At 39.0% G+C, this 24,769-nt stretch overlaps 2 protein-coding genes across 3 annotated transcripts; one reads left to right on the top strand and one right to left on the bottom strand.

The window, feature by feature from the left end:
• The first annotated feature begins 2,576 nt into the window (after positions 1–2,576).
• LOC140229655 (trace amine-associated receptor 8c-like) lies at positions 2,577–5,763 on the top strand. The gene is made up of 2 exons (XM_072309898.1): positions 2,577–3,576; positions 5,747–5,763. Exons 1-2 carry the CDS (start codon positions 2,577–2,579, stop codon positions 5,761–5,763), a joined length of 1,017 nt encoding a protein of 338 aa, XP_072165999.1.
• Positions 5,764–6,858: 1,095 nt separating this feature from the next.
• On the bottom strand, positions 6,859–20,612 carry LOC140230031 (ubiquitin-fold modifier-conjugating enzyme 1). Of its 2 annotated transcripts, XM_072310236.1 has the most exons (5): positions 20,490–20,612; positions 19,456–19,587; positions 18,824–18,991; positions 18,176–18,292; positions 6,859–7,060 (listed from the first exon to the last, which is right to left on the bottom strand). In XM_072310236.1, the coding sequence occupies exons 1-4, from the start codon at positions 20,610–20,612 to the stop codon at positions 18,203–18,205; spliced, it is 513 nt and encodes a 170-aa protein (XP_072166337.1). In that variant the 3' UTR covers positions 6,859–7,060; positions 18,176–18,202. The 2 variants fall into 2 exon arrangements, with proteins under 2 accessions (XP_072166337.1, XP_072166336.1); XM_072310235.1 differs by lacking the exon at positions 6,859–7,060 and having other exon boundaries at positions 17,459–18,292.
• Between the last annotated feature and the right edge of the window lie 4,157 nt (positions 20,613–24,769).

Genomic DNA, 24,769 nt, shown 5'->3' with positions numbered 1-24,769 from the left:
GACAGTAGGCAAATAAGAATCTGAGTCCGACATTTATAGGTAAACTAGGCCAATGAGTCCTACACTGTCTGCAGATCTAGGTAAACAAGCCCCACGAGTTTGACAAAGCAAAACAGGCACAAGAGACCGACACATTAAAGGAAACCAAAACCCAAAGAGAAATGTGGATTGAGTGAAAGCGGCAACATTAGTAGAACACATCAGTGAAAGTTTGATAAAAGTCGGACAATCGATGCAAAAATTATGAACCTTTAAAGTTTATGTGTTGGAACCGCTGGATGAGGAGACTACTAGAGTTTATGTCATCATGTGTAGACAACAATAACAAAGAAATATAAAGAAAATTAAACATGATTTCTCTTTTCAAGCGTAATGAAAGAGCACTTGACTAACCGTTTTCAGAAAACAGGGGGAATAATTTTGATGTAATGTGTAATTTTCATGAAAAATGAATTTTTTGGAATTCCCGTTATATTTTCTTAATATTGTTGTCCACACGTGACGTCATGAACTTTAGTATTCTCCTCATCCAGCGGTTCCAACACCAAAATTTAAACATTCATAACTTTTGCATCGATCGTCCGGTTTTCCTCAAACTTTCACTGATATCTTCTACTATTAATTTTGCTGCTTTCACTCTATCCACATTTCTCTTTGCCTTTAAGCCCCGTGATGTAATGTCGGTCTCGTGGCCATATTTTGCCCAGTGTTGAACTTGCCTAGTATCGGACTCGTATGCCTTTTTTACCTAGTGTTGAGCTCATGGGCTGTTTGACTAACGGACCTTTTTTTTTTCATTGTTGAACTCGTGGACCGTATGATTCGAGGGTGTAATATCTTACACAAGTCGTGTAACAATAACGCCATAGGACCTGGATAATCTGAAAGACACTTGTTAGTCTTGTCCAACACCTAATGTGCAAAAGTCAATTTTGAAATTACATTCATTCCTTTCAGACTTCATTTGGAGTATCCAATAATCTGTATCTCTCATACATTTTATCGCTACTTCATTTATGTTCTTTATTTCATCTGTATAATGCCAAAAGACAAACTTTCCAACATTCATAATTATCATTGAGCGATTTGGCGATCCCCCCCCCAAAAAAAAAAAATAGTTGACATAGCCGTTTTTGTGGTATAAGATATATACGTAATACAATAACATTTTATAACAGATAATGAAGACAACATTTACGTCCCGCTTTCAATTGGAAACTTGCTCTTGGCTTTTGTTAAACTCGGCCATGCTGTATTTTTCTTGTGTATATAACTCGAGAGCGCCCAATATGCAACTTCACCTTGCTAATGACTCGCAAACAGAGAGCTAATTAAGTCCAGACCGCTGTTTATTAAACTGTTTGATTTAACACCTCCATACCGTGACGCCCGGATGAATTTCAACGCAAACCTCTCTATACCGAGATTTCGAGTAGACCCTGTGGCGAGCACGGTAGAATCATCGCAGCAAACATTGCGTCTTAATTAAGATGACGTCGTATTTACAATCCAAACTCGATATTGGACATAACGCATAATATTAGCAAGCGAGTCGTGTCTCGTATACTGTAGTCAGAGTGTTAAACGCCTTATACCACACTACCAGTCTTGGAGAGCAAACTTACAAAATATTACAGAATTTCGTCTAAATATCCCGTGAAAGTCTGAGATATTTCATTACAGTTAATCGGAAACGATGAGATGTCATCACGCTCGGATGAGCATAGTGCCGTCGCCGTTTACAGTAAACGTCGAATTAACCCGCGTTGAAGACTGTGATGGTCCCGAGTATAGTCAGGCAAGAGTCTATGGGAAATGACTGTGTGTAACAGCAAAATCAGCCTGTCCCCCAATGGGATACTGTAGTAAGTGACAGAATAGTCCTCATAGCTGAAGCGCGTTTTGACCAAGAATCGCGGTGCAAATCGAGAGGAGGATATCGATGCACTTTAATACTCCGAGATCTGCATTTGCTTCTCTACGTCAGTTGCTTCTCTCCGCCAGTTAGTTCTCATCCCCAGACGAAGGCTTTACGAGATTGTACTTGGACATCACAGGCAGAGATTACAAGACGTGTGAGCCATTCATTGAAATAACAATATGCCCGCGGTATGATTAAATAAACGAGATGCCATAAAACTTAACTTTCTGCAAAACTTATCTCCGTGAAAAGTTATCTTCTCCAGATTCGTACGCATAAGGAGTCAAAAGCTTTTAGTCATATCTTCTTCACGGGACACACAATATCTGAACTTGAATCATGATTGATCACATGAATTGGGATGCCATATATCAGCTAAGTCGGAAGTTGCGATTTCCAGAGGCAATGGTTTAAGAATGCTTCCCTTCATACTACTCATGCATGCGGATGATATCATCTCTCGATTATTTTGTTCATGTGCTGTAGGAAGCTGTCATTCACGACCATTATTTAGCGACATCAGACAGCAAAAGTTCGTCTCTTCCCAGCACCAGTTGGCATGGGCTTATGGGGACAAGAGTGAAGTTTAGAGACATTTCAGTGTTTATCACATCGCAGTGAGGACATTTGTAACGATTGCCGACTCTTGATGAAGATGAAGAGGCAATTTGAGGGTTTTGAGACATTTCCTGGGATTGAAGAAGGGTATATTGAGGAAAAGATTCCCGTTAGCGTCATGGATGGTTTGGCAATGACTGAACCTGGGGGAATGGATGTAGACAATCTTCTAGGTGTCAGGAGAGTTGTGCAGTGCATCACCTACGCCATTCTGACGATATTGGTCATTTCTTGTAATATCTTTACATTGGCATTACTCAAGCGCACTCAAGAACTCTTCGACAAAACCACAATATTCTTGTACAAAGTGCTGGCAGTGGAGAACATGTTAGCTGGACTCTGTGGAGCTATTTATGGCGTCATCATGGGCCCCACCAGCGTGTGGCCGCATGACCAGATCTCGTGTTCCATCCTGCTCCGCGGCCACTTTCTGTTCTTATACCAGTCGGCCCTGGTCCTATGTTGCATTAGTCTGGATCGCTGTTTGATGGTGACCCTACCACTGCGATATCCAACGATAGTAACACCGAAACGCGCCAAGTTTGGTCTCGGCGTCATCCTTGCCCTTTCCTTCTGTCCCTTCGTTCCGATTCTCCCCATTGATGGCTTTCCGCTCAGCCAGTCGACGGAGGATCGATGCGAAGGAAATGCATTCAAGATCGAAGGGTCCGACCTCGCCTGGGTCGGAATGCTCTTCGTCTTTATCGCAATCCCGCTGTTCACGACGACGATCGCAAATACCTGCATGATGCGCGCTGCGCTCAAACAGCGCAAGCGCGTCAAACCGAAATGCAATCATAACCTTGCTGTGATCGCAGACGCCGCGTCTACGAGTCCGTCGCGCTTTCGCACTGATACGTCCTCATCAACCAACGACGCTAAAAGAGACGCCCCAAAACATGACACCAGAACAAGACGAAGTAAGCCACGCAGAAACTCCCTGGAATTGAAAACTCTCCGCACTGTCGTCGTCATGACAATTGCTTATTACGTTTCATGGATCCCCATTACCGTTTTCTTTGTTCTCCAGTCGTCAGGTGGGTTTATGAACGTTTCAAGAGAATTTTACTTCTTCGCGCTGGCGGTCGACTTGTGCGCGTGCTGGTGGAACGTCATAGTATACGTCATAACTAACGCACCGTTGCGGAATGCAGCCAAAAATTTGCTCAGGTGCCATTAGTTTTTACGATCCCCCTTATAAATGTTGTTGAAAGCAAGTGCTTGCTGGTTAGTAATTTTGTTCGCATGTCTTTCATACAATAGAGGACTAGTCCATCATTTCATACAAGACAATTGGCACAATATATAAGCCTAATATCAAAGACTGAATGAAACTTTCTGCAAATCGTGTCAAAGGCATCGAATCAGCATTTGACGGTGGACACAAGTACAATTAAGTGACATAATGATTATAATAGACATCGTGACAAATAATTGATATGCCGTACGGAAGATGGAGTAACACTTTTCTAGAAATCACCGACCTATAGGAGTGTTCTGTTGTAAGGACGAGCGAACAAAATGTTCAAATCGTCGGTGGCTTTTATACGAACCAAGGAATGTTCGAATTTTTGTAAATTTTTCAAATTCATGTCTTTCTCAAATTAATGTTATTGGTGGTGGAAGTGTCTGAAAGCCGTCAATCGTGCAGTGACGAAGTACGATCTCTCATTCTGTGGATCGTACGAGAGGGACAATTAAGGGACAATATTGTTTGTGACTGAGCTTGTAAGGACGAGAACTTAATTCCATCGACGTTTTTGTACATGATGATTTGAGTCGTTAGATGATGTAGCGTATTCGTATTGAAGTTTGCAGTGGTAAAAATAATATTAAATCAGCATCAGCAGTTGAGAATATTATGTGTTTGAGATGTCGTTGCTTGTCTATAAAAGTTGTCTATACCATCCATTTATAGTATACCTACAATCTTCCTTCATTGCACGAGTACCATGTCGGCCCCATTTCGTTATTATTAAATGGGTTAGTCAAATACCGGTTAGTGATTGGCTAAACACAGTCACGTGATGGAGGTACATTCGTTATGTTCGCCCATGGGCGAACATTCTTGTAATGTTCTCCCATCACATGGGAAAACATTTTCACGTAACCTTGAATGACAGAAGGCCTAGGACCGCGCGCGCACAGTGAATTTTGCTCTGCCCGAGCGAGCGATCGAGTGCGTTTTGCTGGTGGTTGACGTTGACGTATTGACGTATTTTAATATTTGACTAACCCATATAATATAACAGAATGTACATAATGATGACTTTTGTTGTCGGGAACATGTACCAAACGTTCAACCCTCAGGGTTTGAAATGCTATTTCGGGAGGCTATAAGTCCCTCGACTTCGTCTCGGAACTTATAACATCCGTCAATAGCATTTCAAACCCTTCGGGTGGAACATTCGGTATGTTCCCTCCCCCGGCAGTCATCATCTATATAATGTTGCGGATGAGTGTGTGTATGTGTGTGTGTGTGTGTGTGAAGAAATAGTTGTAGCGGGGGTTGTTTCACGAAGAATTTAAGTCGAACTTAAAAGTTAAGATCGACTTTGAATTATGGTATGCTGCTGGTTTCTCTTTTCAGTTTCATCCACTCAGAATCCACTGCAATTAAGTTTATTGTTATCAAACTGAAAGAAAAACCTTTTGTCCCTTACTTTATTTTGTTGCCTTTGTAAAAAGTCTCCAAAATGTTCATTCTTATACGAAAGTTAGACTATTATTGAAGTCACACACGCAGTCTACCACAATTTTAAGCTGAACTTAAAATTCTTCGTGAAACACCCCCACGAGTGATTATCATGAGAGCCATTGATATCGTATCAGTTTGAAAATCAGTTAAAATTAACATTACATAATCATGCGCAGCAGTCTGAACAAAAGTTGGCATTTTAATTGAGTTTGCTGACAATAGGTGTCGGCTTTATCCGAAAACATATGCACGTAATATGTTATTGAATGCCAAGCAAAATCATGAAGGAACATGGCCAGAGAATATTTTGAAACTTTATTGGATCCTGAGTAAGCGGACATTTTGACCAACAAAAATGATCATGATATTCGCAATACAGGTGCATTTCCTTCTCGTTTGCCTGAACTATGACAGAGGCGGTGGCTGTTTTCATTGTTTCTCTATCATCTTTGTCTTTTTCTTATTGGTAAATACATGTATCATTTTTATAAACTCTCTGTTACGAACAGCAATGGCCTTAGAATGAACCATGTGTTTCGAGCTAAGGGGAAATAATTAAGAAACCCAAGTGGCATTGTAACATAACCTCACAGAAGTATAACGTATACCTGTAATATACAGGGACAACGAAGTGGAGTAGACATACCGTATTTATGTTTTCTCAGCTAGCTGGTAAGCTAGTTTTATTATAAAGAATTGAAAGTAATAGTCCAAGATACGCCAGTCATTGCATCTCACAGTCGTCGTCGTTTCTGAGGACTGCATAGATGAGTCTTCACCCCCGTTTCGTTTTCCTCGTCATCGCCTTCCTCGATGTCATCGTGACATCGCTTTCTACCACGAGCAGGACTTTCACTGAAAAGTTCCTTAAGCTCCTCATCACTGGACTCGAAGTCGGACGCCTGCCAAGGCGGAGGCGGGAAAACATCGAGGTCACATTGTCCGTTGCTATGGCAACTCCTCGGTGTTCCCGCCACGGCATTGGCAGTTGGTGGGATGTCGAACTTAGCAGCCAGGTCTGCAATGATGGACGCTGCGCGTTGGTTGCACCTCATCTCTAAGGGGACGGTGATTTGTCCACTACCGTCCCTGTAGGCCACGAGCGCCGGGCAGACAGAAAGAGCCCGGGGTTTGACTTCGACCAAGTCATCACCGAATTCGTCTCCATCAAGTCGATAAAAGTCGTCCAACACTTCTAAATCAACCAGGGCACCGCTGATCGCCCTGGCCGTTTCTCTGAGAGCAATGTTGTCACCATCATGTCGTTCGCCCTCGTGCCCAGTCTCAGGCACACGTGGGATGCCTCCACGTTGTGCCGGAGTCTCCTCTGGAAGTGAGACAGAGCTGGAGTTATCTTCACTGAGGGTTTCGGATCGCTCCGACGGAAGACTATCTGACAGGGAACTCGTTTGAACGTCACTATCGTCCTGTGAGTGTCCTGTGTACGAAATAAGTCTGCTATAATGTGACTCGTCTCCATTATCTGATGGTGAATGTGATTTGGCGAGGATGCTCGGCGTTAGAGAGCACTGTGTTGGCGATAGGCAAGGGATCTGTCGCCGTCTTCCATCAGCATCCACCTTCTGTGGAGGTACGGACACGAAGTAAACCGTCGGTGACGAATCGCCGAAGATGCTATCGGCGAGGTCATCGTGTGGATCGAACTCGTCGTCCGCCTGGTAACCGTCGTCGGGCGGGGCGAGAGGGCGACAGTCAGACGACATTTGGGCGTTGCCCACGATCTCTTTGTCTCTGTCTGATATCAGCTCCATGATCTTTGAGTTGATGGGTGTATGTGTCGCAGAGCCGTCAACTCTAGAAATCTGAAAATGACGGGCGTATTTAATCAGTGCATAATAATCATACTCATGACTTTATGCCTTTGCAGGTATATAAGAATATGATTTTGTAATTTTTGCCTATCTTTGCGAACATGTACGATATATGTATATATATATATATACACGTGTATATATGTATGTAAATTAGAATTGTGTTGTTTCTTATACAAAATACATATCTCGAGAAAAGTGATATCTGAAAACGAGAAACTTTTGTCATTCGAAGGAAAGTTTTCTGGAAAGAAGCGATTTCTTGTCAACACCAAGTTTAGTTATTATTTTCATTCATATCGACTATTGTTTTCCTTTGTTTTTAGTGTCTAGATTATTTGAAATAGCAGGAGTGACTATCAGATACCATAGTCGAGAATTGAGTCGCTGCACCGTCCTTCGTTCTTTCCCAGAACTGCTGTAAGGACCTGGAATTCTTTGTTCTCTGAAATTACACTGTTGCAGCGCCATCTGTAGTAGCCTTTAATACGTACATGTATTAAAACTTCCGAAGGCCGAGGGTTGATTATGTACAGTGGCTAGTCTGTATGATCTTTGTACAGTATTTGCTATATGTGCTTGCAAATATTTGTAAATAAACTGTATTATACATGTACTGTATATAGCCCTCGAGTGGACGTACAGTCTACAAGAATCCTCAGCTAATTGAAGGATGCAGCCTTAACCAGAAGAAATAGAAGAAGAGTTGTTTATGCTTTTACTTAAAGCAACGACTGTAAGTGTTAAGCGCATAGGGAACGGGATAAAAAAAAAAATAATCTGTATCTACATGTATTTAACATTAAACGAAGGCGATAAGAAAAAAAAAAAGAAAAAAAGACATACCATATTTCGCCAGTATAATCTCCCGATTATTCAGCCGGACCAAGAAATGTGAGCTTCACACCTCTGGAATAATATGAGCAGAAAGCAGATTTGCCTTTGCACATGGGAAAGTTCTGTTACCAGAATGAGCGATTTGTTTGGAAACATGGTTGATATGGAAAAGGTTTTCTCGCGCGCGAATGATATCACAGTTAAAAAGCTCCTTTGCTTTGTTGCGTCACTGCACTGCGCGTTTTACAACGTAACCAAAAGTTACTTGACCCCAAGAGGAACGCGCTTTGATTATTGCGTCATTCGAAACCTATAACTTCTGACATTGGTGAAGGCATATAGAGCAATGTAATTACAATGATCGACAAAGTCCCAACTTTTGCTATATTATACTTATGACATTTTTCGTGTTAGTGGACAGGTATTTTTACATTGAGAACCGACAACGAAAACATTGAACCACATTGCCGATGAGTTGTCATGTTTCCACGTGCTTTAATTGAGATGCTCTGGCCAGCTGTTTCTACCCGTAGGGTTCACAGCATCAGCACGTTGATGTCGCATTATCCTGCATTTACAACAGTTTACGGTTGACAGAAGTCTACTGCTGCTCCCGCTGTATTAGTCACTGATCTCTATTATAGTTTATATAATGTGTATAACTTATAAGCGCGTGTATTGTGGCTTTCCTCACGGGCCACTCAGTCACAATTTCCATAATTACATATTGTCCAGTATGATTTCATTTAGTTCAGTATATTCTCATTTCACGAACTCTATTCCTCCATCTCTTTCTTCCTGTATAATAATAATAATAATAATAATAATAATAATAATAATAATAATAATAATAATAATAATACAGAGACTCTTATAAAGCGCTCATTCTACCTAAAAAGCTACTCATGGTGCTGTAGAACATTTTACATAATTATGTATCACGTTTCATAATTCATTATGAAGTCAGCCTCTGCTATAAGTCGAATTCAAAGGGAATGGAGAAAATTTGAAGACTTAGGTGAATTTCGACAAACACAAAATCATTAAACCGTGTTTATATCCATCTAGTGGGTATTTTCTTTGACTAAATTGTGTCAGGTTGACATTACCAAGCCCGATACTCATTACTATAGAAGCCTTACATAGTCATGGTATAGCGAAATAGCACTGCCGAGCATCTATACATCACTCTCACACACACGCGCGCGCGCGCGCACACACACACACACACACATGTCATTATAACGTTCATCAATTCAAATAAAAGTGTATGTGTTCCCCATTTTCATTTCCACGTAGGGCCGACATGCTTGACATGTCTAATTTGTGAACTCTACTTTTGTTTGCTCGAGTTATACGATCTTTTTTGTACATGTACTTCATTTTGATTGTACTTTTTTTTCTGTAACCACTGATCTTTTATTGGAAACGAGACAAACAAGCATGTACAATTGGTGAATTTCATAATGGAAAGAATGATTGTGTCTTTTGTAATGTTCAAAATCCAAAGAAAAGCAAAGTTTTAATTACAATACTACTGTGTAAACCAAAGTCTCAGTTGTGTACCTGCGTAAACCATGTAAGAGTGTTTGTCTGATAATACTGCACATGTATCAATAATTGTCATCACCTAATGTCTGTGCGTTACCTGACCTGTACCATATCGCATAAGACAGTGCTTTGTTACTGTACTTGTGATGAAAAAGGGTTATTTAGGCTGCTAGCATTACATCATTTAAAGCCACTATCTACCATTTTATTTTGCAGATTACAAAAAAAAAACAACAACAAAAACAACAACAAAACAACCAAAACAGCTTTAGTATTTCAATATAATTCTAAAATGTAAGTTAGGGATAGAAAAACCAACATGTAGGCCTATTGTTAAATATACAAAATAACAACAATGGTTTGATTAAAATCGTTTCTAGAAGAAACCGTCTTACAGATATGATTTATTGAACAAGTTAGAGATATCTCCTTATATTTGTGACTTTATTGCAAAAGTTTTTACATGGTAGGATATTTCGTGATGCAACTAAACTATACATATGCATGAAATGTGATAACTCAAACATTTTTTTTTATTTTTTTTTTAATCACTGCTAACAATGGCAAACAGTGGCTTTAATGTTAGGTTGTGATTAAGAAAAAGTAGGAAGAGGAAAGCAGGCTTGGAGGAAAGGGCTATGACACAAAGAAGTAAGGGAGGAATGGGTGGAAAATGGGTTAAAATCAAGGGGATGGTGAAACGTTTGAGATGGGGAAAAGGAGGAGGAGCATATTATCGCACAAACATATCCTGTATGCTTTTAGTTATTTTCACACACAACACATACTAAATTGGGATATCAGTCTTGACTTTTTTTTTTCTTCTTTTTTGTTATTTTCATCATAGACCCATGCATTGGGCAGGCAAAAAGACATTTATTTTAGAAATACATAGTACATGTACAATGTATTCCACTGAAAGATGCAATACATGTTCATTTGACGCATTAAACATTTCAATAAAAATACATTATACACCATTAGCATGCACAACAACAGATTTGAACTGTAATAGAATACTGTCATGACCGTACAGTTCGGCTTGGCCCTGTAAACACATCATTGCAGATCAGATATAAGAAAATCATGGTTTGTGTTGCAACAAAATCTCTTCTGGTATAAGTTCATTTGATTTCACTGAAGTTCAAACAGCTGAGAACCCCCTTTTTTCCTTTTGTTTTTTTTTATTTTTATTTTTTGTTTTTGTGAAAAACAAACAAACTAAAGTAACACAGTGACACACATACACTCTCCATAAAGGGTATCCAATAGACCTCCATAACCTGCAATGTATATTGCACTTGTTTTAATTAAGGTTTGGCAACACATTGCCATGTAATATTTTCCATGAATATATGTATTTCACATATCGTAGTCCCTCAGATTCTATTTTGGTACAATGTACCTGTAAGAGAACCTTGCTGTAAGCAGCTGACTGGGACTAGAAAAATGTATTTGATATATTGGGGGGTCTCATCATATGAGGGAGAAAACAACAACAAAAGAATATAAGGACTTGGACCGGCTAAATTACGTCTTACAATGCACTCCTGTTATAACGTACACGGTCATAACAAAATTCTCGGTACAACGTAGTCAAAATTCAGGCCGCAACATTATCCACTCTATGTATTTTATTTCTTCAGTAATAACAAAATTTCAATATAACAAAAGAAAACTGCCGGTCCCAAGACTTTGTTATAACGGGAGTACACTGTAAAGGCGATCAACATTATAATAAAGTCCTCTGGACTGGCAGTTTTCTTTCAATACCCATACTGACATTTAATTATATCCGAACAAATAAAGTGGCTGACAATTTTGGGCCCTGAATTTTACTTTGCTGTATCCAAAATTTTGTTGCAATTGTGCTCATTATAAGAGGAGTGCACTGTATCAGGTACATCACTATATCTGACCTTGTTATACAAGCATCTATTGTGATACCAAGGACCTTTGCAACCACGTGATCTGTAACTTGTAAATGACAAGCCAGGTGCAATTGTAGCTTGCAGTAAATGTCATTTCTTTACACAGGACTGTACACGAGAGTGTGATTAGCAGCAGAACATGATAAAATTTGCTGAGCAGACATGACAGGAAATAATATGAACTGTGAATACAGGCAGAATCCTGTTGGGATAAAGGAGGCTGAGGCTGAGGAGTCAAGATGAAGTCGCTCTAGCCTACCGACAAAAATCAGCTTTTGGTTCGGCGATTCGTTGCATGGATTATAATCAAATATGTTCAAATCTCTTCTGTGACGAGAAATGTGTGGAAAATGAACTTGGAAATGTGACAGTTTGGTGAAAATCCTGGTATAACGTGAACTTTGCTAACCTGAGTGGACCCTATATCATCGATCCCAGTCCCATGTATGCTTAGCGCGTGTCAGCCACCAGTGACCGGACGAGGATTGGCCTTCATAGTAAGCATAATTGTATCCGAGATTTCTGCTGCCATTATGTGACATTCATCAAGTTAGTGACATCTGTGAGTGTGGCAAATCGTTATACGTTTATGAAGCACTTATATGAGGTTAATGACTTTATAATTATATGAATCTTACGAAACACAACCGTGATTGCAGTATATTGGAATCAACGGAACCCCCCCCCCCCCCCCCCCGTTCATGAACCTCAATTATCTTCCGCTTATATGTCGCTAACTCAAATTTGACTTTCTGTGATCTGAAACAAACTGAATGTCAAGTTATCAACAATTACCCATTATATTTGACATCAAAGTAAATTATCATCAGTTCCAATATGGCGACGTCGGCGGCTGGGGTTGATGACGCCACTGAAAAGCTCATTAATGACTTGTTTTCGCGCCTTCAAAAAGAAAACAAAGAGCTGCATACGTCGATTCACGCCACTATTCAGGAAGCCGTTCGGAGGGAGTTCGAGAGATTGCAAAATCGCTTGGATGAACAGGAGAAGCGACTGATGGACATCGAGGTACAAAACAAATCTCAATCCAAAGAGATAGCTCGCCTTTCTGCCATTGTAGAGGATCAACGCTCAACAATTAACAATCTACGTCTATCAACCGCGGACCTGGAACAGTATTCACGTAGAAACTGTTTGCAGTTCTTCGGTGTCAAAGAAGAAGACAAAGAAAGCACGGATGACCTCATTTGTAGCATCGCAAACGATCAACTCGGGCTGAACATCTCCAGGCAGGACATTGACCGCTCTCATCGCGTGGGTAATCCCAACAGAGGATCTCCGGGGAAGAATAGTGCGCGCGCCATGAAGCGACCACGCCCCATTGTGGTGAAGTTTACCTCGTATAGAACTCGCCATGCCGTAATCTCTCATCGTCGCCTTCTGAAAGGCTCCAACATCGTGATTCAGGAACAGTTGACAAAAGCAAATCTCCATCTTCTCAATAGTGCTAAGAAAAAAAGCAAGGTCCAATCCGCGTGGTCCAGTGATGGTCGTATAATCGCGAAAGTCACGGCAACAAATGGAAGAACAATAAACAAAGTAATCCGGAACGAGAGTGACTTAAATGGACTATGAACTTACACAGCTGGCCAATTTGCTGACATTTGTGCCTCACAATCACAACACAAATTAAGCTGTTTTACATTGTATATATATATATATCTAAAGATATTAAATATGTACATTTTGTATTAATTTAGCTACACGTAAATTTAACTTAGTTAATGTCTCCCAAATATCCCTGTACCTTCTGTAAAAAAACGGTGAGAAATAACCAAAATGCTATGCTGTGTATTGTTTGTAATGAATGGGGTCATCTGAAATGCTCAAGTGAATCAGAATCGTTCTTTCGATCAAATGATGACTGGACATGTGATGCCTGTCTTTGGAAGGGTTTACCACTAGTTGATTGTTCAAACACATCCATTTCTAATGAATCATTTGATGACGTAAACCACCCTGTTTTAAATCGGTCACTTAATTCTGATCACGTGTTTGATGACCCTGTTCAAATTGAGTTAAATAGACTGCAATCATATAAGGGACTGAAAATTGCCCATTTAAATTGTTTATCATTATTAAAGTATATTGATGAATTAAGATCTATAGTTGCTCAAAGTGATATAGACATAATGACTCTCAGTGAAACTCACTTATGCTCAAGCATTGATGATAATGAGGTGTCTATTCCTGGTTATACATGTTTACGACGCGACCGAAATAGGAACGGAGGAGGAGTTGCTATGTTTATTAAAAATGATATCATATTTGTACGGAGGGATGAATTCTGTCAAAATATGGATTTGGAAATAATTGTTACTGAAATCAAACTTCAAAAACAAAAGTCTTTTCTTGTAATATGTTGGTATAGACCACCAAACTCGAAACTTGAGATTTTCAATGCTTTTGAACATGTAATGCAAAATATTGATGATATGCAACTTCCTTATTATATACTTGGGGACATGAATTGTGATGTGAGTAATAAGTGTATGGCTTGGCATACTAAAAGGCTTGTCGATATTATGGAGTGTTATAATTGCACTCAGTATATTAATGATTATACTCGAATCACAAGCAACTCGTCGACAACAGTTGATTTGATATTTGGTAATAGTAAATCAAAGATAAGCAAAAGCGGAGTGGTCGAAGTATCGATGAGTGATCATTACATGATATATTGTGTCTTAGGAAAGCTAAGTTGCAGTGATAATGTAAGTCATAAATACAAAAAAGGTAGAAGTTTAAAGAGATTCGATGAGGAGGTCTTTAGGAAGGATATGAAAGACATTGATTTTGATTCACTTTATCAAATTGAAGATCCAGAAGCAGCTTGTTCAGCTTTCTTCTCATTAATAATGCCAATTGTTGATAAACACGCCCCACTCAGGAATACACGAATTAAACAAAAAGAATCTCCCTGGATGACAATCGACATATTACAATTAATTCGCAAAAGAGATCGTTTGAAATATAAAGCCAAAAAATCTAAAAACATAGATGATTGGGAAGAATATAAAAAAGCTCGAAATATAGTTACAAGCCATATTCGTCAAGCAAAACGGAATTTCATTTCCACTAATATTGAATCTGCCGTAGGAGATGTTAAAAAGGTATGGAAAACTCTTCGCTACTTAGCGCCTGAAAAGAAAGCTGACAGCAGTGCTTCTTCTATCAAGGTGAATGATAATTACATTCATGGTCAAGAGGTGTCAAATGCCTTTAATGAATATTTCGTAACAATTGGTAAAGTTTTGCATGATAATTTTGATGGTAATGTAAAGAGGCGTCACACTGAATCCCCCAGTTCTTATAAAGCTCAATTTGTTTTTAATGATGTTACAGTGGATGAGATTGAAAATATAATTAAGACGTTGCCGCTGAATAAAGCAACTGGACCGGATAATCTCCCAGCCAAGCTCCTTAGACATGTAGCTCTTATTATTTCCCCTCCAGTAACACACATCATTAATCAATCTTTACGTACGGGTATAATTCCCAGTCAATGGAAATGTGCACGTGTAACCCCAATTTTTAAAGGAGGTGATAAGACATGCATGGAGAATTATCGTCCGATTTCTGTCATTCCTATCCTAGCTAAGATAATGGAGAAGATTGTTTATAAGCAATTATTTCATTATGTAACGGAGAACAATATTTTATCTGATTGTCAATCGGGTTTTAGGCCAATGTATTCGACTCAGAGTGCCCTTCTAAATGTTTGTGATAAATGGTTGGTTGCAATTGATAACGGTAATATAGTTGGGGTGGTAATGATTGATCTAAAAAAGGCGTTCGATACGGTAGATCATAAAACATTATTAGAAAAATTAGAAATGTATGGTTTCAGTGCAATAACTTTGGAGTGGTTTAAGAATTATTTTGTTGGTAGGAAACAATTCACTTCTGTAAATGGCTACATTTCTGATGAAGAAGATATAGTATGCGGAGTACCCCAGGGTTCTTTATTGGGCCCCCTACTCTTCTCTATTTTTGTTAATGATATGCCGAATAATGTACACTGTTGTGATCTAGCTTTATACGCTGACGATACTTGTTTATTCACCTCATCCAAAGATCCAAGGGACACTACAAGAAAATTGAATGAAGATTTGTTGAGTTTGTCAAATTGGTTAAAAGATAATAAGCTTATGGTTAATCCAAAGAAATGTGAAGTGATGTTTATTGGTTCACGCCAAAGGCTACAAAGAGTTAATAACCTCTTTAATGATTGCCATGTTTATATAGATGACAGTGAAATTAGAAAGGTTGAAGCTTGTAAGTATTTAGGGGTTGTTATTGACCAAAACCTTTTATGGCATAATCAGGTCGATCATGTTAAGAAAAAAGTTATTAAATGTATGTATCTTCTCAAGAGATTGCGGCCGTATATTAGTAATGACACTGCCTTGTTATTCTATAAATCAGTTTTGCAATGTCACTTTGATTATTGTAGTCCGGTTTGGGCAAATGCCTCCAAATCTTACCTTTCGCAATTACAAATACTACAAAATAGATCACTTCGTATTGTTATGAATGTTGATTATATGCATCCTTCTGATAATTTATATGATACATTGAAATTAGATCGGCTACATGTGAGATGGGCTAAACAACTGGCATGTACAATGTACCGTTCATTACATGAATTATACCCTCCCTATTTAAATCAAATGTTTTGTTTTCGACAGACTGCTTATAGCACAAGGTCCGGCCCGTCCAAATTGAAACTCATTCAACCGAAGACCAACTATGGTAAACGGTCCCTATCTTATCGAGGGGCCAAACTTTGGAATGAGCTTCATTATCCCTCTTCAACAATTGTATCAATTGAAGCATTCAAACGCTACGTAAATCACAGCCCCGACATACATATTTTTGCAGGAATGAGTCAACGAAATCAGTAGATTATTACTTGAGATTGTACAAGAACGATTTTTCTCACCCACCCCTCACCCCTATTCCTCGATTTTTGATGTTGATTATATTATATGGTTTCTAATTTCTTAGTATGTAGGTTTTTTTTTCCCTAGTTAAATTGTATAGCTTATGCCATTCTGGCTTTTTTATGTAATTTCAGTTGTATAATATTGATTGATTTGTTGTTTGTACTGATGGCATGTTTTGTATTTTGGTTGGACCCCTGTGAAAACCAGCTTTTAGCTGACCAGGGCAATCCATCCCATGAGTGGAGAATAAATAAAAAAATAAATAAATAACATGGATTAGAATGGGAGGATTTGTCTGGTAAAACTGTCATTATTTCTCTTATTTGTCTGTTTATACAAGATTTCTGTCAAATAAGAAATTTTTGCAGTCTCGACTGTTTCACTTTAACAGTGTTTGTCCCTAAATGTTAATTATGGCATTTTGTTGGGGGGGGGGGGGGGGGGACTGAGAGAGTTTATACCTGAGGTATAAAGAGGATTTCATCAGCTACTAAGAGGTGAATAGATGACTGTCAAATGCCCTGTAACACCATTATTTGATATAGTAGATACAATATCTACAAACACTCATTCAGCACATTTGCATAAATTAACAGAATTTAACTCCTGAGTTGTTTCAAAACAGGATAAACAGGCTAAAATTGATTGCCAATACCAAACTTCTTCAATTTCCTTTGCATGTCCACTGAAATTGTCAGCCTGATACGTGAATAACTTCACGCAAGATGTTCTCATCTTTATTACGCATTTGCAGTCAATGATACCATTTCTGAATCTGTCTGAACAGAAAGCAAAGCCAGTGAAGGTCATCACTATTAATATCATCTGCTCTCTCACATGATCAAAATGAAGCAGGCAATATACAATATCATGGCCCTCTTCTCCGAGCACAGTTAGTTGGAATGTTTGACCTGAATGATGACAATACATATGTTGCCAGCATTTACTGCAGTCTTTTATTACAAATCCCCAGTCTATACTGTGTGGACATATGACTGGTTAGAGGGACACTGAACTGTAGACCACACCTACATTTCCATAAATCATTCAAAGAGGAGAGTTTGGGCACTATTCCAGGCCAGCATCAAGAAAATAAAACTTATGCTGTGCATTTGAGCGCTCATAAGTGAACCAAACTGATCCAAACCGAACCGAACCTAACCATACTATGCCTGATTTGGAGCGTTCAATTGCTCTGGAGAAATTGTGCCTCATGAGCTATTTTTTTACTTGAATCTGAGAGGGGTCACATATTTTGTATCAGTGAGCACATTGACCTCACATGCTTACCTTACGCTACATAAATGTGTCCCTAATAAAGAGAGTCAACTCTTTGGATAATGACAGAGTGCATGTTACACAATTCTTCTCATGTCAACAGCTGGTACAGTACACTCTTGGAACACTTTGCATTTTAGTGCTCTCTGACATGGAACGATACCGTACGCTGTTGGTCCCCTTTTGGCAAAGCATGGTACAGTATGGTATGGTACACTTTGCGTTCTGAACATTTTCATACGATTCATTTCATTTTTTTTTTTTTTGCAGGAAAGGGGCAAGAGTCATACATTCAAACCTGTCTTAGCTGCCACCTGCTGTATATGACCACTAAAAACAATTCCCTCTGAGAGAAAAAACATGTCAAAGAACCTGTCTATTAATAACAGCCACCTGTCTATAGCGGCCACTTTTTTCGTCTCCTTTGGGTGGCTGCTATAGACAAGTTTGACTGTATGAGCACATGCATCTTCTGTTGAACCTACTACAGTATCTTTCACTTTATACAACATTTGAGATCTTACTAATAAAATACATACACTGAATAATATGCTGCCATCTAATTCCTATGAGTTTCCAGCTGCCTCATCATCCTTGTGCGTGACCAAGCCCTTTTCTATAAGATCTGGAATCTCCACTGCTAGCCATGGACCAAGCTGTGTGTTGGAGATAAATTGTTTGAAAGAAATCAAGAAGAGGGAAAAGGAAAGGAAAAACAATTGACGGTAACTGAGGAAAGCAACATTCTCTTAGCATTTCGCTTGCATGATGACAGGCATGCAAACATTCCACGCATTTCTTCTGTAACTATGGCAACATAGCAAAACTTAATTAGATTACAATACTCATTTTATCATGATTTCAAGACACTTAAATATGAACAGCATATAACCTTTGAGCAAAAGCTGAAAGAATTTTTTTTATCTTCATCATTTACCATGGAGACATTGTCTGAGGTCACTAGACTTTTGTTACCTAGCTTTGAGGTAGCTTCTCTCATTATAAAATACAATGTACTGTATTCAACACCTACCAAGGGAATACACATTTATTTCAAGTATTTTATTTTATTCAAGTCATCCTGATTGAATATACACATAGTTGGGGGAGTTCTTATGACCTATGGGCAATATTTCTGGAAGACAAGAATCTTTCAGGGTTTAGTCACTAAAATATGCAATACTCACCCCTAATGCCATGGCGTGAGCAATGCCAAACTTTGGCACGTTCTTGCCCCAGAGGGGTTTGAAGTGGTCTGTCAGGCAGATCTTCCCTCCCCTGTACATCTTGGCCGTCTTTCCGTCCAGCTCGGGAATGGCAATCTCTGGAGCCGTTGCTGGATACGTCACAGGGATCTACCATTGAATATAATATAACATGAGAAGGGTTAAGAATCCACATCGAATGCCACAGGGCATGGATTTAAAACTGATAACTGTCAGTAATTTTCAACTACAATCAACCTTGCCTTTTAGAAGTCGAATCTATTTGGACTGAAGAAATGGTTTTGACTTGGAGAAAATTCCACTTATGAGGGATTAAAATCAACAAAATACTTATATCAAAAGAAGAGACAACTTGAAAAGACCTGCCTTCAACTTAGACGACTATTTTGACTTATGCGAGGTCAACTTACAGTGTAAGCAAGGTTGACTGTATCTCATATGGGGCTCATCTGCCATTTTAGTGACTTCTTTAATTCCAACATGCTTACAATCAAACATTATAACATGATCTGACAGACTGCATTTTGCAATGGGTATGACATCACATCTCAGCCACCGAATGGAATATGAAATATTTTGACTGCTGAACTCACATCGAACTCAAGCTCAAACTCGTACTTCAGGAGGTTTTGTATGTGCCAGCATTTTCCAAACCATCTCGTGCCGTCCTTGTTGGACTCCAACCGGAACCAGTCATTGTCGGCCTCCTTGTTGTTCCCTACATACTGTATCATGGAAAAACAAGAGAAAAAATAATAATTTAGTAAACTTTGCCAACAACAAGTCACAAAATTCTGTGAGTCAACGCAACAGAGAAGACCCGAGTTGTGTCCATTACCAAAAATTAATACTTACGCATCATATATTCAAGACCAGACCCACTACGTCAAAATACTGCCACTCACGCAAGATTCTAAATTAAATGCAAAAACTTGCAGCCCAAATGCTTCACATTCTGGCTGGTCAAAGGAAATTGGTTATATGACCGCTGATGAACATCCCCATAAATTATCCTGAAGCTATAGTATTGTACTAGGGCTGGAGCTCGGTTATTTCTACAAATGCCACAAGGTGTAGGACAGGTACAATGTGGGCCAGCGAGCACTGTTCAGTTTGACTCTTCTGTACTGTGTTGGTCATACAACAACGTATGACGTACTCGTACAGCTCGTATTGCATTGTGTCGTAGGCCTACAGGGAATTTATCAACAATGTCAACAAGCTATAATGAGTTATAACTTAAGTGAAGTATGTTCTTAATCTTAATCTTATTCCTATTTAACATTTGTCAGTAAAACAGTAACTTCGCACGGTGATTGGTGAATATCAAGTTAGTCGAGTTTCATCACAGTTCACACCGCATGGCTGGAGTGACATCCATTTGCATGGCCTGGGTCTACACATCTGGCTGGTCTGGCACGGTCGGATGCTATATCTACACGCAGGGCCACCTGCTGCCGCTGGCTGGAACCTACACCCGACAATCACCACCCCGCAGTACTCCCGTAGACGTTCCGTACATCTCCGACGCAAAGAAGCCAAGGGGCTGATGAAGCGCGAACAGCTTCGTGAACATATGTCACCTAATACCAGGCGCTTCTTCCACAAGAATCTCTCTGAGACCTACCTTGATCAGAGCTTGATACTCTTCTTTGAGCCGTGTAGGCCACAAATCCTTGTCCCTCGGGCCGGCTTTTGTTTTGAGCAGTGGAAGACTGCTCAGCGTTTTCTTCGTGGCCGCATCAACCATGATGAATCGAAGACCCGGAAGTAAATGAACAAGAGATGGCGCTCTAGCTCTGTAATGTACGCTGACGTGATTACGGACACGTTCGTGTAATAGTATTTGCCTGCGGTACACCGTATAGCAGGCAAAAGTTGTCTGGAATCATTAATGAGAATTCTATTGCATACATTAAATGTGGGAATGTGGGAATTTGCATGTAATTATGCAGAAATGATGCGTTTTGAGTACAGTGGGTGTGGTAGCGGTATTCGAGGGCGTGAGGCTCGTCAGTTATTCTAGCTTGCGCCTTCAACTCGTTCAGACTTATACGTTTATGATTTTGATTCAACATGTGTTGGTTCCCGAATAGAGTCGACTGTCATACAATCATTTCAACGGTATCACTCCAGAACATGTATATCTATACAGAAGATTTTCGGAGTTAGAGTATTGTGAGGTCAAAGGTTTTCCAGAGAATTTTTTGTCTCGTTGAGTTTTTTACCTCTGGTTTTTAACCCTGGGCCGAAGTACATGAAAGCCCGTCTGTGTAAACGCAAGAAAGTAACCTGAATAAAATTCACGGCTGGCTCTAGTCGTTGGGCAAGCTGTCCCCAAAGTGAATATACTTTGCATTAAGGTGTAATGCTTCGCGTGGTTGGTACTATATGAGGAAATTAAGAGGGGAGACAATCAGATACTAGTACCCACTGACAGAGATTACATGTACCATATATCAATTCAATTCAATTCAATTCAATTCAATTCAATTCAATTCAATTCAATTCAATTCAATTCAATTCATTTATTTTCATTTTTCTTTTTCCAACAAAACACAACACATAACAAATCTCAAATTAGGCCCTACATCATAAACATAAACATTCGACTTTGCAAAAGATAAATGATACAGATAAACAAAGTCAAAAGAATGCATACTGCCCCCCCCCCCAAAAAAAAAAAAACAAAAACAAAAACAAAACAAAACAAAGTTATGCTCCAGTTGAGGGGGGGGGGGAAGAATATTGAGAAGTCCACTAAAAAGCAAGCTTGTATGTTGTGAACCACTCAAAAAAAAAGAAGAACAAACTTATGAATTACTTATGGGAAATGAATGGGAAATGAATTACTTACACGTGGGAAATGCGCCTTCAGGGTAGGCATAGTCTACAACTAAACGTTATAGTGGTATTTATGTTGTTAATTGTATTGAATTTATATTTTGTTATATTTCATGGGACAAAATGACACATAAATACACAGTATTATGGAGTCGGGCTGCACCCCCCCCCCCCACACACACACACACACACATCGCACACACACACAAAATGCAAGTGTTTAGTCAGAGAGTGAATAAACAACTCGAACCAGCCTCAACAAAAAGGACAACAAAACGAACTTCATAAAAAGTGGACTTCGTATAGTTAGGAAGTCGGAGATGAATAATGGGGGCCACGTGGGGGTCATTCAGTGTATGCAATATTGATTAGCAACAACGACCATAGCAACAAGAACGACAATGTCAATATATTGGATATTTTTTAGTGCAAACTATGTCGGACTATTTTAGTCTGATGACTCCTAGTTTTAGTTAAAGAAATCCATCCCATTATTGTTTCAATTTCGTAAGAAAGAGACAAAAAAAAAAAATCCCGGCAGAACAGTAAAAATTTTAAATCAAAATCGGAGAAGAAGTAATTTAGGAACTTATGACATTCTGAAGTATTAATTTTTTTTTTTCGCCACATTTCTTGAACTGTCGTTAGAAATATTTAAATCAGCAAGTTGATGATATCATGCTCTCACAATAATTCTTATTCATTTCGTATACAGAAATAACAAAATCTCATATTTTAGTTGTTTTTACCAGTCCTGTATGAGCTAAAAATATGAAGAATTCGTTCGCAAAAACCGATAAGTCCATTTTTGAAGATTTTGAAGTACGGTCTCTATCATAAAGTACAAAATAATACCTTTTAAATGATATATTGGTCACTACATAAAAAGGTACATTTTTGAAGTCATGGTCAAAAGAAGCAAAATTTTTCTCTTTATTTTTCTTGACCTTTAATCGCAAATATCTCCATTTGGCAAATATGGACTTATCGGTTTTTGTGAACAAACTCTTCATATATTCCCCGATTACAGGCCTACATAATACAACATACAAATTCCTCTCTGCTTATCCTCTTGTTTTTCATTAAGATTTTTTTGTTTTTTTTTTCTCTTTCTTATGACAGATTTATACATTTTCAATCTTTCTCAACGTCTAAGTCATTATGTTTAGAGACCTTAAAGGGAGTGTACTGGTAGGTGGGGATTCAGTTTTATAGCATTCCTCAGTGAGATAATGAGAAACCTCTTATGAAATGAAAGAGCCGGTAATTTTAAGAAGGCCCGCGTTTATTCGATGATATAATTGGTTTTCAAATGGCTGAGATATCCCAAAAAGTGATAATAATAAAAGGCGACATGCAGGCCACGCCTTTTATTAGGATCTCTTTGATTCACCTTTTTTTTGGATATCTCAGCCATTTCAAAACCGATTTTCATCAAATAAACTTTTGATACCCCTTAGAAGAATTGCATGCTCTTTGACATCTCAAAGAGTGGTTTCACTATCTCCCAAAACGTTAAAAGCTATTATAAATCCTCACCTCAACCAGAACTGTACAGTCCCTTTAACTTGCACCTTTTATAGGGACGATTTGTCAACTGGAGAAACAAAAATGTTTTCAATGATCACTGACCCAAAGTTAATTTCAAGCGCTCAGGTAGTTAGAGAGTAAAACCAAACACGAAAACCAAATCTTTATTATCTCAAGATGCATAATGCTACGACAATGACTATGACATAATAAGTGCAACAAACTCGTCGTTGTTCTTGGTGATTTCAGGACAAATCCTTGTGGTGAACTTCAGCTGGCCGTACATTATGAAAATTTTCATTGCATGAATTAACTCCATTCTTGTCAATTTGAATGTGCGATCAAACCAACTAAAAACAAAGAATGGGATGTTTTAATCATAACTTCAAAATGATATTTCTGGTTATGCAGCAAATTACAATGAGGAATCATCGGATTTTTTTTCTGATGACGGACTTACTTAAAGAATGGTGCATAACCCGTTTGCCTTCAAACTCTTTGTATACTAGTATAGCGTGTAAGGAGAGGAGTCAAAACACGTGACATTTTCCAAATTCGTACAATAATAAAATAATAGAAAAAGCCCATGCGGGTATGACAGGGAAGAATCGCCATTTTATATGCACGATCATTGTCATAAGTTTTGCTCCAGTGTGTTCCATTAAGAGTCAGGGAATGATACTGATATCTGCAATCTGCAAATGTAATTATGAAAAAGAGTAACAATCTCATTCTCAGTTGTTTATTTTGTTAGAATTCGTAGTCATGCCCAGGGCCGGCGGAGCGTTTAAAAAAAAAAAAAAAAAAAAGTCCTCAGCCCATCTCTCCCCTTCCACTTCCGGATTTCTTCAGCTGACAAGCAAAAAAAAAAAAAAAAAAAAAAAAAAAAAGGTCAAAGTGATGACACCTATCCTTTGTATGGTGCACAAAAAGCGGGAGGCGGGAGGGAGGGGGAGGGGCCGGGGAGCGTTTTTTTTTTTTAAGACGGCACAGATTGGGGCATGGCGCGTGTTAAACCTATGGGAAAAACGTTGGGTTAGGGTTTTTGGTTATGGTTATGGTTAGGGTTAGGGTTAGGGTTGGGCAGTGCCGTATATTAACGGGACCAGCTTTTGACCAATCACAGGCTTTAAAACACCTAAGCCAAAAACCGAGTTGGCCAGACTCTCTTAATATACGGCACTGGGGTTGGGGTTAGGGTTAGGGTTAGGGTTAGGGTTAGGGTTAGGGTTAGGGTTTGATGGTTAGGGTTAGGATTAGGATTAGGGTTAGGTTTAGGGATAGGGTCCCCGATAGATTTTTAGTTTCCCCAATCTGTGCCGTGTAAAAAAAAACACGCGGCCGGGGAAAAGAGAAAGGCGGAATATAACGAGGTTGCCTAAGGTACCAGCGTCCTACAGCACTGCGAGTGACCACCAAAGAGATTTTCCCCAGTAGGAGAAAAATCTCTTTGGTGACCACTAACTGCGAGTGACTGAGAGCGCTCCCTCTACGGTCAAGTCAAAGAAGGTTCTCAGCTGTACGTATCCATAA

This window comes from Diadema setosum, chromosome 6 (assembly GCF_964275005.1).
Source record: "Diadema setosum chromosome 6, eeDiaSeto1, whole genome shotgun sequence".
Classification (NCBI taxonomy): Eukaryota; Metazoa; Echinodermata; class Echinoidea; order Diadematoida; family Diadematidae; genus Diadema; species Diadema setosum.
The sequence above is the reverse complement of the archived record's forward strand: the minus strand, read 5'-3'. Positions and strand labels throughout refer to the sequence as shown.

What these genes read in the sequence shown, in the direction of transcription:
- LOC140229655 (XM_072309898.1), top strand. Translation starts at nt 2,577, where the DNA reads ATGAAGAGGCAATTTGAGGGTTTTGAGACATTTCCTGGGATTGAAGAA.
- LOC140230031 (XM_072310236.1), bottom strand. Translation starts at nt 20,612, where the DNA reads ATGGTTGATGCGGCCACGAAGAAAACGCTGAGCAGTCTTCCACTGCTC. An exon ending in AGTTTGAGCTTGAGTTCGAT is followed by an intron (nt 18,992 to 19,455) that starts GTGAGTTCAGCA and finishes ATTCAATGGTAG; the next exon opens with ATCCCTGTGACGTATCCAGC. An exon ending in CTCACGCCATGGCATTAGGG is followed by an intron (nt 18,293 to 18,823) that starts GTGAGTATTGCA and finishes TCCAACACACAG; the next exon opens with CTTGGTCCATGGCTAGCAGT.